This window comes from Schistocerca gregaria, chromosome X (genome assembly GCF_023897955.1).
Source record: "Schistocerca gregaria isolate iqSchGreg1 chromosome X, iqSchGreg1.2, whole genome shotgun sequence".
NCBI lineage: Eukaryota > Metazoa > Arthropoda > Insecta > Orthoptera > Acrididae > Schistocerca > Schistocerca gregaria.
The window spans coordinates 791,022,388-791,037,679 of record NC_064931.1 but is presented as its reverse complement, the minus strand read 5'-3'; the positions used below and the strand labels follow the sequence as shown (position 1 = coordinate 791,037,679).

Sequence of the window (15,292 nt, the reverse complement as noted above, 5' to 3'; positions counted from 1 at the left end):
TGATAGTAATTGGATGCATTTCAACAGTATTACTTTTAAATTGTTGCATTAAGAAACAATTAATCTAGAAAATTCCCAAATACATCTTGATGTAGTAGGTACTTTATTATGAAGTTATTAACAATCAAAGGTCGTACGTAGTCTTCATATAGCAACCTCAAAGACTATGCTTCAGGTCTGATAGTGTGCAGCCTGTTCTTTTCAGTGTGGGAAATTACCACCAGCCTTGCAACCTGAGGCGGTCTAATGGGAGTTACGATCTATAAAAATGTAATAAGGTAAATTTCCCAAGTTGGAGATATTCCAACCAAAGGATGAAACAGTTTAAGAACAAGGAAAATTTGAACCTTCAGTACTGATCAGTGGACATCATGAAGATACAAGAATATTTAATAATTACAGAAGACCTGAAAAATTATTATAATAATACTTTCAGCAATTGAGTTTGTTCCATTACCTACTTTTTATGATTCTGATTTAATTTAATCACCATTAGATACTTTATTTTTAAGCTGGTGTAGCAGATAACTTTTGACCATTCAGTTTTTTTATCACTGACACTTACAGCCCACAGCTGTCCAATTTTTCATTTACAACACTAAATCTCAAAAATGGGATGAATGAAAAATTGTTGTGATGCCAACCAGCTGACGTTCGCAGGATGGCTGCATGTTTAGGACCAATTTCAGGGTCGTTTGGCAGTGTCGGTCATAAGTTGACTCAATTTTTCTCTCTCCATCAGTCAAGGATTATAGATATAAAAATATATTCTGTAATGAAAAGGCCCTTCTTATTGACAGAGAAGAAGAGGAATTAGATTGTTGTCATTGCAGACTATTAACAGAGCAATGAAAAACAGAGTCAGCTTTCAAAATGAAAGTTCGCTTCTTACAACAGAAAAAATAAAACTTCTTAGCTACCTCTGCCCTCCTCACCCTGCTGCCACTGGGGTGTCCTCAGTCATCCTTCTTCTCATACAAACTAAAGCTGGCATTTTATAGACAACTCACAGGTTTCTGTATGCTGCAGTTACTGGGAATATTTTCTTTGTCTGTATGTGGTTTGTGATGACAATATTCTGTAACCAGTGTTGTTTGTTTGGTAGTTAGACTCGTGCCATATCAGAAGAAGTTACACAAAATATCTACTGAGTGTACATCCATTTTGTAGCATGATATCTTTATTCTTATTGTAATTACACAGTTCCTTTATTCCCTATTTCAGGATAAACGTGCACAGGTAGTGCAAGTAACACCACGTGTCAGTCTGACGACATCACCAAGCTCCAAGGTGTTTGCATCTCAGGGTAACAAAGTAATGTTTCATGTGACATCTAGTACTGCTGTTCAGCCGGAGACTCAAACTCCTCCCAAAAAAGTAGCTGCCCCCAGCAGGGGTGTTCCCCCTCCTGTACCTCCTAATAAACCTATAGTGCCACCAAAGAAAGAAGCTGTTGTAAGACGATCTGAGCCCTCATCCAACACTTCTGAAGCTGTGGACGGAAAGAAGAAATATGCAGTTGCCAAAGAAAAAGTGCAGGAAGGTGAAGTGCATGAGAATAGGAGAGAACCACAGGTGGGTTCTCAAGAGGAAACAGGCAGTGCACGTCTGCATGAAAATCTTTCTGGTCAAAGCTTAGAAATTTTAGGGCAGGAGTTAGCAGATTTTCAAAAAATTCTTTGTTCCATGGGAGCAGGTAAAAAAGCTTAAATTTCCTATAACCGTTTATAATGTTTGCACTGGGTACCAATTACTGGTGAAATATGGCTGGTTGGTGAATTGCTGCTTTCTTCAGTCCACTTTAATTTTCCTCCTACCTCCTTTCCTCAAAATTTTGTTTGCGCTACTGATGTGACATGAACTTTTTTTGTTACTTTTTCCACAAAAAGAAATTAGGTTACCTGTCTCCCTCTTACCTGTGAGAAATTATGTTTAGACAAAACACACACAAGTAAATATCCTCTTTTCTTAATGTCTTGTGTTGATAGTTTTTGTTTTGTGCTTATAATGGAATGTAAACTGTTTAATGGCTGTTAATGTGATGTAATATCTTGTCCTATACATTTATTTAACTCACAATAGCCAATTTAGACTGGTATTGTTTAACGGATGACAGAATTGTCATTCATTTAGCATTGGAAAATTGTTAATATTGCCACATCATAAAACGTTTTTCTGTAGTATAACTGCGTTTATAGGATACAGCGTTTCAATGGAGTGCATGTTCTTAGTTTAATTATCATTTACTGTTTTAATATTTGTGGTGATAATATATTGCATTTAGTTACGTGTGTGCTCATAATTGTTTTAAGCTCAATATAGCAAGAGAAGACTGGGAAGATTGTAATTAAGTGCTTGATGGGTTGTGTAGCCTTTATACTTAAAACAGTCGCTTAAACTCACAGTCCTGCAATGCTCCTTCTGTTAGGATGTGTGATATGTGCTTGTTTTAATTTTTATTCAGTAGTTGCCAGTCATGGCTTCCAGGTGTGTTTATTTGGGACATGCCAAATTAGGTTTGATGGTTTAATGATTATAGACTAATTCCTAGATTTCTGTTATTAAAAGCGTGGTCTTCACTCCGAAGAGACCACATTTTTAATTACAGTGTTATTTCTGCGATGTAAAACATACAAAATGTCTTTGTGTCATATGTATTGATACCAGCATTGATACTGCGTAAATTACCGTATGTAGTTAGCAAAAAAAAAAAAAAAAAAAAAAAGGACTGTTTCTTGGTCTAGATTATTGAATTGGGGCTGTGCCCTGCTAGATTTATTCCAAAGCATATAAAGAGTATGCCAAATGCATGGTAATGGAAAGAGTATACCATGTGCAAGTTACTGAAGTCTTATTTCTTAGTGGAGATCAGACTCATTTTAAAATCTGTGAAACAACTTAATTGAAGCTAATTTTTATCCAGTGTTGAGTGCCTTGTGGAATTCAGAAACAGAAATTTTCCAGAAGCTGCAGTGGTATTTTTGGCGTAGTTAAATTGATACAGATCTTGGAATTTGACCTGTTTACTTACGGTAGCAGAAATACATATGAAAACCTTCTAGTAACTACTTCATACAAGAAATTAAAAGTGCTGAGTAGCTTTCAAAAATATGGTTACCAGTATCACTTATTCATGTAAGTAGGCAAATAATACGTGACAGTGGAACCTGTTTTCTTAAATTTTCACTTCATTATTTTTTTGATGTGGCGCTCTTCAAAACATTCATATTATTTTAAGACCAAGGTGGCTGTTAGAGAATTTAAGGGACTTTGAATATGTATCAGCCTTGAAGGGAATGAAGTATTTTCTTTTGAAGTTTAGTGATTCTCCTTATTCTCATGTATAATTGTCATTTTTATAACATTCAGGGCCCCTACACAACTTACTAAGGAGACTCTATGGACTGGCTTTCTCCAATTTTCTTCATAATTAAAGGATCTGAAATCAATATCTGGACATCAATTTCCTAAAACGGTACAAATGCACTTCTAAAGAACACTTGAGAAAATTAACTTTGAGACTATTAAAGTCATATCACTGTTAAATAAAAATAATATCGATCTGTATCAAACAGTCAGAGCCACCTTGAGCTGTGTGTGCGTTGTGTGCTAACTTTGTAATCGCGAGGTTGTTGATTAGTTTCTCACTAGTTGCATCTTTTTACTTCTATTTGAATACTGTGTTTATTATAAAATTGAAATGTTAATTAATAAACATTGAATAATAATAATAATAATAATAATAATAATAATAATTTCCTAATAAAATACATATTCTATTGTTAATTTCTAGTCACATGAAAATGCGAGTATTGTTATCAATTAAAATCTGGTACAAAAATGAGAAACTTGAAATAGAGAATAAGATATTTGGCCTGGCCAAATGCATATCATGAGCCATTCTCCTCCGGTAAGCGCTTTCCCCTCCAACTCGTCTCTGGCATTGCTGTCACGGTCCTGAAACAGCCATTCCGGCCAATTACAGGGATGACTGTAAGTCATGAATGGTGAGCCTATTCCCAATATGCGAATTCAAATTATATAAGTGATTTGTGTGTTTGATATGATAATACTGATAAAAAGTGAATCCTAAAGTTTATTTTCAATTTCCATAGTATCCGATTATACCTCTTAATTAAGAGACTTGAAAAGTTCTTTTATAAGCGCAAAAACAAAAGAAAATAAAAAGAGCCAAACCATTTCCTGCACTCAAAAATGAATTTCAAATGAAGAAATATAATATTCAGCATCAGCATTTACCAAAAGTTGCTTAAATTTTCGATGAGATGGTGATTGACTTTGTCAGTGTATTATATATTTGATTTTTATTGCTAACCGCCTTCTAACACTGTTCCCACGTAATGCTTCTTAATGAATAATACAATGAAAAGTTAAACAATTTATTCTCTTTTTTTTCATAAATGGTCAACCAAACCGTTTTTGCCACTGACTAAAGCTTGTGTACCAGTGGTACAAATTGCAGAGCATTTTTGGGAACCACCAGTTTTGTTGCGTGATGTTATCACCATTAAAAATATCCAAAACTGGTGTTCAAAGACATACAGATGTGAGTTAGTAATTCCTACCCACCACCTTTTACACATTACAGTAATACAATAAAATTAGTAGTTGACTGAGGTCCATTCAATCAGTACCTTTCATTAGCAGTTTGCAATGAGATTGTCTAGTTCCTTTTATCTATGACCCTTATCAGGACAGTGTCTTTCACAGTGTTAGGTTGCAAAGCAGTAAGTTTTATGTTAACTCTGTAGAGTTATTGCTATTGTTTGCTGTATGATCAGTGTTAAAAGCCAAAATAAGTAAATAAGAAGGCATCTGTTTTTAAATGTTCATCATCATCATCATAGCCAGATATTTTTGCAATATCTGTTGCACATTCTATTGCAGGTGTGCCATTACAGAAGCATTTCCCATCTTTTGCCAATTTTAAACTTACCACATACAGTCCAGTTGAACACTTTTCTGTAAGACTTCATGGTTCGGGCAACTGTTTTCTTTTTAACTTATCAAGGGAATCATTCGTCAGGACAGTAACGTGCATGAATTGCTTCATTGAGTGAAAAGAAATGTTGAGCAAGATTACTGCCTTTGCTTTCACGTAAATGTTTTGAGGTTTTAATTGGAATTGTGCACAAAAAATACTCAATACACCACTCCTCATTGAAAGCATGGTTTTCAGTGGTTTTTTTCATTTCAACATTCTCAAGAACCATAACAAAAAAATAGCCACAATATTAACCAGAATAACAGCCACAGTAACAACCAAAATGACCAGAGTCCTAGTGCAATAGTAAAGAGAGCAAATCTTAACAAATTGCTAAGAGTAACCGATGTCTGTCAGGTAGGGAGTGAGGGTGTGACAAGCTATGCTTCGAGGAAACGGTTGAAGAGATGTTGCCCTCTGGACTGCTGATAAACAAGAGGATTGTATGCTGCAGCATGGCCCTAGCAGCACATACAAGTAAAGTTGGAGGGATAGCACTCGTTGGAGTACAATGACTTGCAAGCCATGCTTTGTCAGCCCTAATATATATTATAATTATGGTTCAATATTTGTTAACTAACTTTCCAGTTTGATAAATATATAATTCAAGTAAAAGAAAAAGTTTTGGCAAGTGAGCATCAGATCATTGTACTCAAGATTACTGGGGTGGAGTGCTATGGATGCAGTTACAGTTGTCTGCATTCCAGCAATGTTAAAAAATAGTTTATACTTAAGAGTGCTTGGATCTTCAGAGGTGTTTTTTTGAAGAGTGCCATACTGCTTTAGGAAACTGGTGTCCAAAATCGAAAGCAGCTAATCTGCAAGGTCCCCTTGTTTGATTTGCAACCTCATTGGCCTCATGCACTGCATGTTACAGGCTTGAAACTAGTGGTTAAACTTTCAGGATGTACTTTTGTGTTATAGTGATCAATAACCATATCAGATATGATATTTTGAAGTGGCAACATCTTTATTATATACTTATCATTAATGAGCTGTGTTTTGAGTAACATCAGTCAGGAAAGCAACAGTTGAACATACGTTAAAAGTACACCATGTAATGCACAGATTTTTCAGTTAGTTATGCAATGTTGGAAGTTAATCTGAATTTATTTCATGCCGTGATTAATTTCATACTCAAGCTGTAATATTGCATTATAGTTGACAAGACATATTTCAAGTATTAGTACTTTATTTCTTGTAAGGGAATGGCTGCTGTTAATTTTTAGTTACTTGGAAAATACTGTCTGTGATTACGTATACTGATAGATGTACTGTAGGATATCTAGTACACATGATGCTCATTTAGTCCTTTCAGTGGGATTTTGGTGGGGCTCTAACTAGATATCTTTATCTCCAGGCTCGGAAGTACTTGATTTCATTAACAAATTTTCAGGGTGTTTTTAACATATAATTACTGAACATTCACAAACAAGTTTGGAAGTTTTTTGACACATTAATAAATTTGTAAGATTAGTGAACAGCAGTAAAGAGTAATGTTTGTCAAACATCATTTTGGCCTAGAAACTAATGGTTGTTGTTACATAAACTGTTTAAAAGGAAAAGAAATGATTGTTGGAAGCTACCTGTTGAAAATGGTGGTGGTGGTGGTGGTGGTGGTGGTGGTGGTGGTGGTGGTGGTGGTGGTGGTGCAACACTGCATGAAGACATAGTGTACACATAACAACTCATATTTATTTTGTGTAATTTTATTTGCTGTGACTCACATACTATTTCTGAAGCTCTGGCAGTATACACTAATAAATGTTAGTGACACAACATTCTTGGCAATTCCGCATATGTAATTATGAGGCATCGCATAATCAGTATGTGCTTATATAGGCAGAATATGTTTCTTATATATAGCTTGTTGCTAATAGGGCAGCACGGACGGACTATAAAGTGATGTTTCTTTTTGGAAAAATTAGTGTAATAAATTGCGAAGTGAGGAACATGTGAAAGACAGTCTATATAGGTCTTTATTCATATTTTCAAGTCCAGGGAAGGTTCCATAATTGCTTATCTATAAGCAACTGTTCCTTACTCGAAGCTCTTCCTAGCTGGTAGTTCTCCCCTTTTTTCTTGTTCTTACAGTAATGTGAGCATAGTGTTGGTCATTTATGAAATTCACTTTCTTTGTTTGTTTCATTGCAGTTGAGCTTTAATTATTTCAGTTTTTTCTCTTTTGGCAGTCGTGATGCTGACTGGGACGTGTAGAAGTGGAGGATATTGAGCATTTTTAAATGTGTGTATTAAAAAGTTGAGTTTCTTTTCCATTTGTGGCTTGATATGTGATGTTCTGGTAATTCATATTAACAGAATATTAAGAGAACACTTACTTTAAAATGACCATTTGTATTTGGAACATAAGAGTTAAATTTTTGAGAGAAATTAATGATACCTGTACTGACTGGGAAGCTTAGGTACTTTTAAGTGAGTTGTGTATCATATTTTGTTGTATGAGAGCTGAAACATTGGAGTTGCATTTTATTGTGATTCATTATTGATCATAATTACCCCTTTCATTCACCTGCATTTACTTTTCCACAAGGAAAGTTAACCTTATGTTGACAACAACAGTACTAGTACTATAGAAAAATTTCGTATGTCTTATTTTATTTATGAATGAATGAATGAATGAATGAATGAATGAGTGAATGAATGTTCCGTCCTCTCTTACCCATCTCTATCTCGCTATAAGATGCTAGAAAATAGCATTTTAAAGCTGTACTTCAAATACTGTTACCTGCATTACTTTTAATAATCATCATGGATGGGTTGGATCATATGTAGCAGAATGCTGTCTTTTTGTGTTACAGATTTCCAGTTTTTACACTTACTGAGGTGTTGTCTTTGTTATTAATGTTTGGTGTAATTTTCTAGGCATGATGTCTGTGGGTATACCTCACCTTCCTCTCTCTCCATGTCATCTCAAAGTGCCTTCTTTTAGGCAGGAAAGCAGTCGGTTGCTAGTTTAGATGCTAATATCCTTTTGCAGTGTTCTTTTTGTTCTGTTCAGAAATTCTTGACATTAAGATTCTTAGAGGATATTGGTGTATAGTATGGTCAGAAACTCTGCACTACCACCTCTTGTGGTCCAGTTTGAATGATGGAAATTCATATTATGTGAACTCAAATCAGTTAACCTTCAGTCACCATCAGTGCCACCACATCACTATGATTTAAGTGTCCCATATAGGAAGACATGCATCTATAAATATTAATAAAACTCATGACAACACGATTGCAGCCATTGTGTTAGATAATATACCACTTTCAATGACTTTCCACACATGAACTGTACCATGAGATCACAGTCAGAAAATTGCCCCTGTCCATTGTTTGTCATATGTAAGTTAAAATACTGAATTTACATTCAGAAGTGGGGTTAAAATCCCTGTCCGTTCATCCTGATTTACATTTTCCATGGTTTCATTAAAATTTTTAAAACAAATGCTGTCATAATTTCTTTAGAAACGACCCATGCAATCTTCTTCCCATCCGTTGTGCAACCCAAGTTTGTACTCTTGTTTTTAATGGCCTCGTTGTTGAGAGAACTTTGAATATCAACCTTCCTCCTTCACCCCTACCTTCTTGTTTTTATGGAATGGATCCATGGTACAAGAATGGTTACATTTGCAATTGTTTATTTATGATGTGAATATGTAAAGCACTAATTTAGGTAGAACATTAAAAGTGTCTTTCCTCTCCATAGTTTATTGAATTAGGTTGTACAGTGATAAAACAATAGATGTGCGTCCAGGAGAACTCAGTTTCAAGTTATGGTCCAGTCTTCATGTAAGGTTTGCAGCTGCTGTTCCAAATCGTGCATCATTGGTGATTAGATGGTAGCTTCAGCATGGTTACAGCCAGATACTTGCTGAAGTTCCTTTTGAAAGTTGGTCTATTCACTGCTCATGCCAGACATATTAAGGTCCACAGAACATTAACTTTCTTGTTGTTGACATGTTTGCAATAATTAAATTTCGTTATGGGTAAGTGTTTGCCAGGTTGCTTCCTCCAGGCCATGTTTTCCTGCTACTTTGCCTTCTTTTCTTGTTCCTACTATCCCCATCACAACTGAATCTTTGTTTCCTGAAGGATTCTGAATAATTTCTTTTGTATTAACCTTTTTTTCCCCAACCTTATCACACACAAATCTAGTAGCTATGTATATTTGTGCTACTGTGCGGGTCACATATTTGTTATGATAATTCATTGACTACAATGTATGTTTTATGGTGGTTTTCCCATTCATTATTATACCTACTCCTGCACTATGCATATTTGATTTTCTGCTGCTAACCCTTTACTCATTTGAGCAGAATTCCTTCTCTTTATGTCACTGCACTTCACTGGCAGTTTACTTCACTTCAATATATCCATTTGTTTTTTGAAGTTACTTAACCTGTTTACACTATTAAGGGCTTGTAACAGCCTACACTATGTCTCCAAGAACACTAGATTTGGTTTTTCCTCATGACAACATCCTCCTGAGAAGTCCCCAACCAAAGATTAGAATTGGGTACTATTTTACATCGGAATATTTTATGCAAAAGAATTCCACCATTATTGAACACAGGTATCTTGTTACAGAATAGTAACTGTCATGTGTCTATTGAGTTCCTGAATATTGATTTGACATACATTATGATGATATCTGCATGAAGTAGTATTTGTAGTTTTCCACAACAGACTTACTCCTTGATGTAGTCTTAGGCCATGTGTGACAGTATAATATTATGCAGTGGCATATCATATTTGAAAGTTACTTTGACTGGGTAGTAAAAGCATCACACCAAATTTTCTAAATGTGTTTCTTAATATGTGAGTAATCAATTTAGCTGCATTGAAAAGAGATTATTTTACTTCTGTGTTTTTGACGAGAACCTAAACATAATTTTCTCTAACTCTTTTTCAAGATATGGGAAGGGGAAAAGAAGAATCATCTTGTATACTGTCAGTCTCAGAATAATCCACATTAGATATGAATCTGAGAATAAACATGTTAATTCAGTATTGCAGCTATTCGTTAATGCAGTGATTATATATTATTACACTTAGACAGAACAGTGCTAGTTGTTTCCAGGGAGTCAAACCATCTACTCAGAATCTACCGTGTTTATTTTCATTCTTTGAACAATAGAATTTATATATGTTCATTATCAAAAGTAGTTTTTATGAGCAGATTCAAAATGTCAGTTTTAATTTTATTATTGTTGTTCCATTTCTTTTTTGTCCCATTGTTACGTTAAACATATGAAATGATGCCGAGAATGAAAATTTGTTATTTGGCATCTCATTTCATATAATGTTGCTGGATGAAGTCAGGTTTTACGTATATATTGTTCAACAGTCTTAATGAATATGGGCAGTCTTGGTTTGCAAATATATACCACCAGCTAAAGCTTTCTTGCCTATTTAATTATCGTCAAGATGGGATACTTTTTATCATCAACTAATGACATGAATTGCTTAGATGACCCATTTACCACCAATGTATATCTTTTGACATTATTTGCATATTCTTTTATTATGTTAGCTACTGTTATTTTCATTTCAGCCTGTTTAAAACCACAAATGACCTGTTATTGCTATGGCAGGTTTAGCATATTACTATTATTATTATTATTATTATTATTATTATTATTATTATTCTCCTCTCTCTCTCACCAAGTGAGGTGGTACAGTGGTAAGATACTGAACTCACATTTGAGAGGATGGTGATTCAAATCCCCGTCTTGACATTTAGATTTTTGTCTTCCATGATTTATCTAACCTGCTTAAGGTGAATGATAGAATGGTTTCTTTCAAAGCGCATGAACAATTTCCTCCCCCTTTGAGCTTGTGCTCTGTGTCTTAACAACCTCATTGTTGATGCGACCTTAAACCCTGATCTTCCTGTTTCTTTTCTTATCCATCCCCCTTCCCACCTCCCTCTCCTCTTTCAAATAATGTCATAATGGTTTTAGCTAATTGTCAAGCGAAGGCCACGTCTAAAGATTCTGATTTGGTGAGTTGTAGCATGGATCTGATGTATCCATCTTTGTTCTTACTTGACTTTTTTGCACTTCAGAATGCATGTTAAATATTTCAGTTGTAATGCACTTAATGTTTCTTTGATATTCCATCAGCTTATTAAGATGGTAAGTAAATTCTCTTGCCGTTACTACCTTCTTGTAATTGTCTGTTTTTAACAGCATTGCCTTGCATTCCTTGCCACTAATATCCTTGTACAAAGACTGCCTTATTACTTAGTGCTAGAAAACTGCATGTTATACTTCTTCACTTCCCTTCACTGTTGCAGCTACTAATGAGTGAGAATAATGTGGTGTCATTGTTACTTACTTGGCATGAAATGCATGCTTACCTTTCAACAGGTATGGAGACTTCCATCCAGAATGCTTGGGAGTTAGGAAGAATGTGAAAGAAAGTTCAGCACCTAACTGCTGTATGCTAAAAGTCAATTTCATTTGAACTGATATACTAGTTTTCAAACAACTTGCAGAAAGGGAAATAGATGAACAGATACTTACAGAAAACTTATTGAAATGCTGATAATAGAGATTCATTGGTTTGGCATAATGTTAAAAATTATAACTCTTATAAGAACATTTGTGAACATTGTGTGTTTGATTTGATACTTAAAAGTTTTTATTATGCTTTAAAAATGTATGTGTTTGCTTTGCAAACTCATTTTTTATCATTGTCACTGTGTCAGTTATAAATATTCAGTGAAATATACAATGTAGTTACCATTTCCACTAGCATATGATTGTCTAAATCAGTTACATTGTTGAACGCATTATTAAGGTAGTTAATCTATAAGTATTCACTTTTCTGTTGTTGTTGATTATTTAAAAATACCAATTCTATATGCCTGAGTTTTATATTTGTGAAGAAGTCAGAGAGCATTTGCTTCACTCCTAAGAGAGTATTAGGATTGTAACGTAACAAATACATCATAATTAAGAGAACACATACTATAAAAAATAATATGGAGAGAAATAATGTGATAAAAAGTCATAATGATGAATGTGCAGTATACTTTTTTATTGTTCTTTCATCTAAGAGAATCATAATTTAATAACTTTTCAGTAAATTCAGAGGTAATCTCTCTGACTTACGGGCCTAGTGATATTTGCAGCAAAAAATAAGTATGTACAAAAACTAAACTAAATTTACACATGTGTGGGAAGTTCAGCATCTCTTCATATGGTTTATTTACATGTCAAGTATTTTATGATATTATGATATTAAATTGTTCTATACACTTCACTTTAATTTTTCGAAAGTATCGAAAATCAGTTTAATGTTTGATTAATTTTACTACCACTCATTTATGCTGAGTGATTATAATCAGATGTTTATTTTACATGTAAGTCCATAACTATTGTACAGAAGTTTTTATAATTTTACAGTGCTGCAGTACTTAACCTAATGGCACTTTTCCTTTATTATTATTCAAGGATTACGGTTTTATATGAATGTAAACAATTTTCTATGTTCTAACATCAGTAGAAATAAGATATTTTTAACATATACAAATTGCAGTGATTGTTTTATAGTGTGATTGGTGGTCAGTGATTCTGTCTTCTCATTTGTGCTTGTCTTCCATCTACTTTGAACATAATTAGGACAGTTTCTTTAGACATTCCTTACTCTATATTTGTATAGTCTTCTGTGCATGATTTTCTATGAAAATGTATGAATACGATAGTTTTTTTTATACCATCTCAATTAAAATGAGGTGATTTTGGAACTAGTCATTTTGTAGTGCATTTTATTTGATATAGGGCAATATAATGGAAAGTGTCTCATGGTCTGAGTAGAATTTTAGTTTTTTTTTGTACATAATTGCTAGCTTGCCCTTGTAAAAAAAAACATATTTTGTATGTGAAAGAATTGTATGTTGTTGCTAGTGCTTTTTGTGCATTGTTAATTTCAATAAAAGCTTTTGCAGTGAATGAAAATAAAACATTTTGTTAAACACAAAACCAGTTCTTCAGTGGGCTTTGACTGCTAACTTTCCAACTACTCATTTGTATTCTTTGTTTTTACTTTGGAAATGACATTATATATCACCATAACCTGCTATTTAAATTCTTCTTTAATTTTGTAGATGTTAGAAGCGCACAGTGAACAATAAATCTGTATGACACATTATCACAATTTCATAATTACACTTGAACATTGGTGCAGTGTTATGTAACAGGTGTGTAAGACAGTGAAATGTGGGCACAAATATTACCATTCTGTGTAATAACAGAAATATTACCATCTAAACTTCTCTCTCTGAGGTTCAAATTTCTTGAGGCTTCATATTTATAGTGCTGTTTGAGCCAGCCAAAGCATTTTGACCTTTGTTAAAGTTTATATTTTTTAGATTTCCACCATTTTCTAAAATTGCTTGGAATTTTCATTACTGCTGTAGGGTTTATTTTGCAAGTACTGCATTTAGTTTTATGTGCAAAGTCACCTGAAGTGCTGGTTTTCTGCATTCACAAATTTGGTTATTATTCTTCTGTTGCAGTTTTAAAGTAATGGTTGTGAATGATTTGAAACCTTGCTTGTAACTGTGCTTTATTAAAAAAGTAGAAAGGCATGTTGCACTTCATCTCTGGTTTAAGCGAACCTTGGAAAAACAGAATGTACGTAAAAAAAAAGTAAGCTCTGCGCATGGATATATAAGAACACATGTGTAATTACAATTAGTTAATTCCAATTTAATTGGGTATATTTAAGATTTTTCAACTTAAGGGCATAAAAATTGTTTTATTATTAACTCGAGCACAGTTTTCATCACAAAAATTTATTAAGAATGGTTACCATTATTACTTCTGGTGACAGCATGTGTGCTCATGAAACTTACACTGTTCACAGCATTCTGTTCACATTGCAAGTCACTGTACAGTGAGATCCTGGTATTCAAACATATCTTGTTGTCTTTGTGCACATTCATCTATGATGCATGGGGTGTAGTATGCTTTTGTGCCACAAATGCATTTGCCTTTCCTCATGCAGTCTAAAATGCTTTCTCTTTTTTTCCAGTTGATATTACAGGGACACTTCTGTATGTCACTCTCAGACTGTTTAAGATGCAGACCACCTGAAGTGTTGTTTACTTTTTGTGGAACCTTTGAATGAGTTTGAGTTCACACAACATATTCATAAACTATTGTAGTTCTTTTGACTTTTGCAATGTACATATTCTTTTAGGAAAAAGGTTCAGATTTCAATTCCACCATACTGATTTAGGTTTTAGATGGTTCCTCAGAATCAGTTCACGCAAATGCTTACATTTTATCTTCAAAATGTAGATCAGAGTGTTTTTTTGGTAACAACTCCTACACTATAAAGAAATTCACGAAAAGAAATAATCAGTGAGTTACTAATCTTTAAATGGCCACCATGTAGCTATATAAATATTCTAATTGTCTCTGTGATATTTTGTGAAAATAGCACATTCCTCTTTGTAATGTTTTTTGTAAGTAAGATCTATGTGAGACTGAACAGACTAACTAATTGAAAAGTCACAGCTAATCTCCCCCCCCCCCCCCCCCCCCATACACACACACACCTGTATCCCTGTCACATTGTCCAACGAAACTAGTTGCATAACCACTAATAACCTAGCTGAGCCATTAATTTCTAATCTGCCTTCTGCAATATGCAACTTGCCCTCTAACTGATCTTACTCAGAAAAGAAAGTAGAATGACATGGAATTCAGTGATTGTAAAGGCCAACTATTTGATTCAGGTAAGGCACCTGATACATTTAATAATGGTAAATCCTCAGTAGTAGACCAAATGATTAAGTGTTCAGTTTTATGATACTGTAAAAAGCCCTACACACTCACAAGGAATTTTTTTATAGTTTCAAAAGAGATTTGGGAATATGACTATAACTGCTAACATATTTTTCATTTATGCTGAAGCCAAGAAAATAGTGCACATCTTTCTGTAAGATGATCAAGAAAGATTAGAAGTGCAAAATAGGTTTATTTTATTTATTATAAGAGAAAATAATGCAGTTCTTCTAGAACACCCAATACTCTATTAATGGATATGTGCGTTGGAATGAATATGTTGTTCGTTAATGTTTGAACTGCATCTTGCATGAAGTATGTGAACTGACACTTAAAAGAATTCTTATAGTCCTATTGTGGGGTAAGAATACCATGTGCAGTTGCAGTGGAAAGGAAACATCACCAACTCAGTGTCATACTTAAAGGAGCAAAAAGCACATGTGCAAAATATCAGGTTCCGCACAAAAGGTTTTGCCAT

The 15,292-nt window shown here is 34.1% G+C and overlaps 1 protein-coding gene across 15 annotated transcripts in view; it reads left to right on the top strand.

The window, feature by feature from the left end:
• Positions 1-15,292, top strand: part of LOC126297523 (CTTNBP2 N-terminal-like protein) — a 214,163-nt gene that overhangs the window by 147,645 nt on the left and 51,226 nt on the right. For 3 of the 15 annotated variants that reach the window (XM_049988417.1, XM_049988424.1, XM_049988425.1), the window contains 2 exons: positions 1,225-1,575; positions 11,386-13,639. The exons of 1 other annotated variant lie outside the window; for it this stretch is intronic. In XM_049988417.1, the coding sequence (XP_049844374.1) occupies positions 1,225-1,575; positions 11,386-11,421 (387 nt within the window). In that variant the 3' untranslated portion in view covers positions 11,422-13,639. Of the gene's footprint in view, positions 1-1,224; positions 1,697-7,197; positions 13,643-15,292 lie in introns of those variants that run through there. 11 more of the 15 variants (XM_049988422.1, XM_049988418.1, XM_049988426.1 and 8 more) reach the window with 9 other exon arrangements.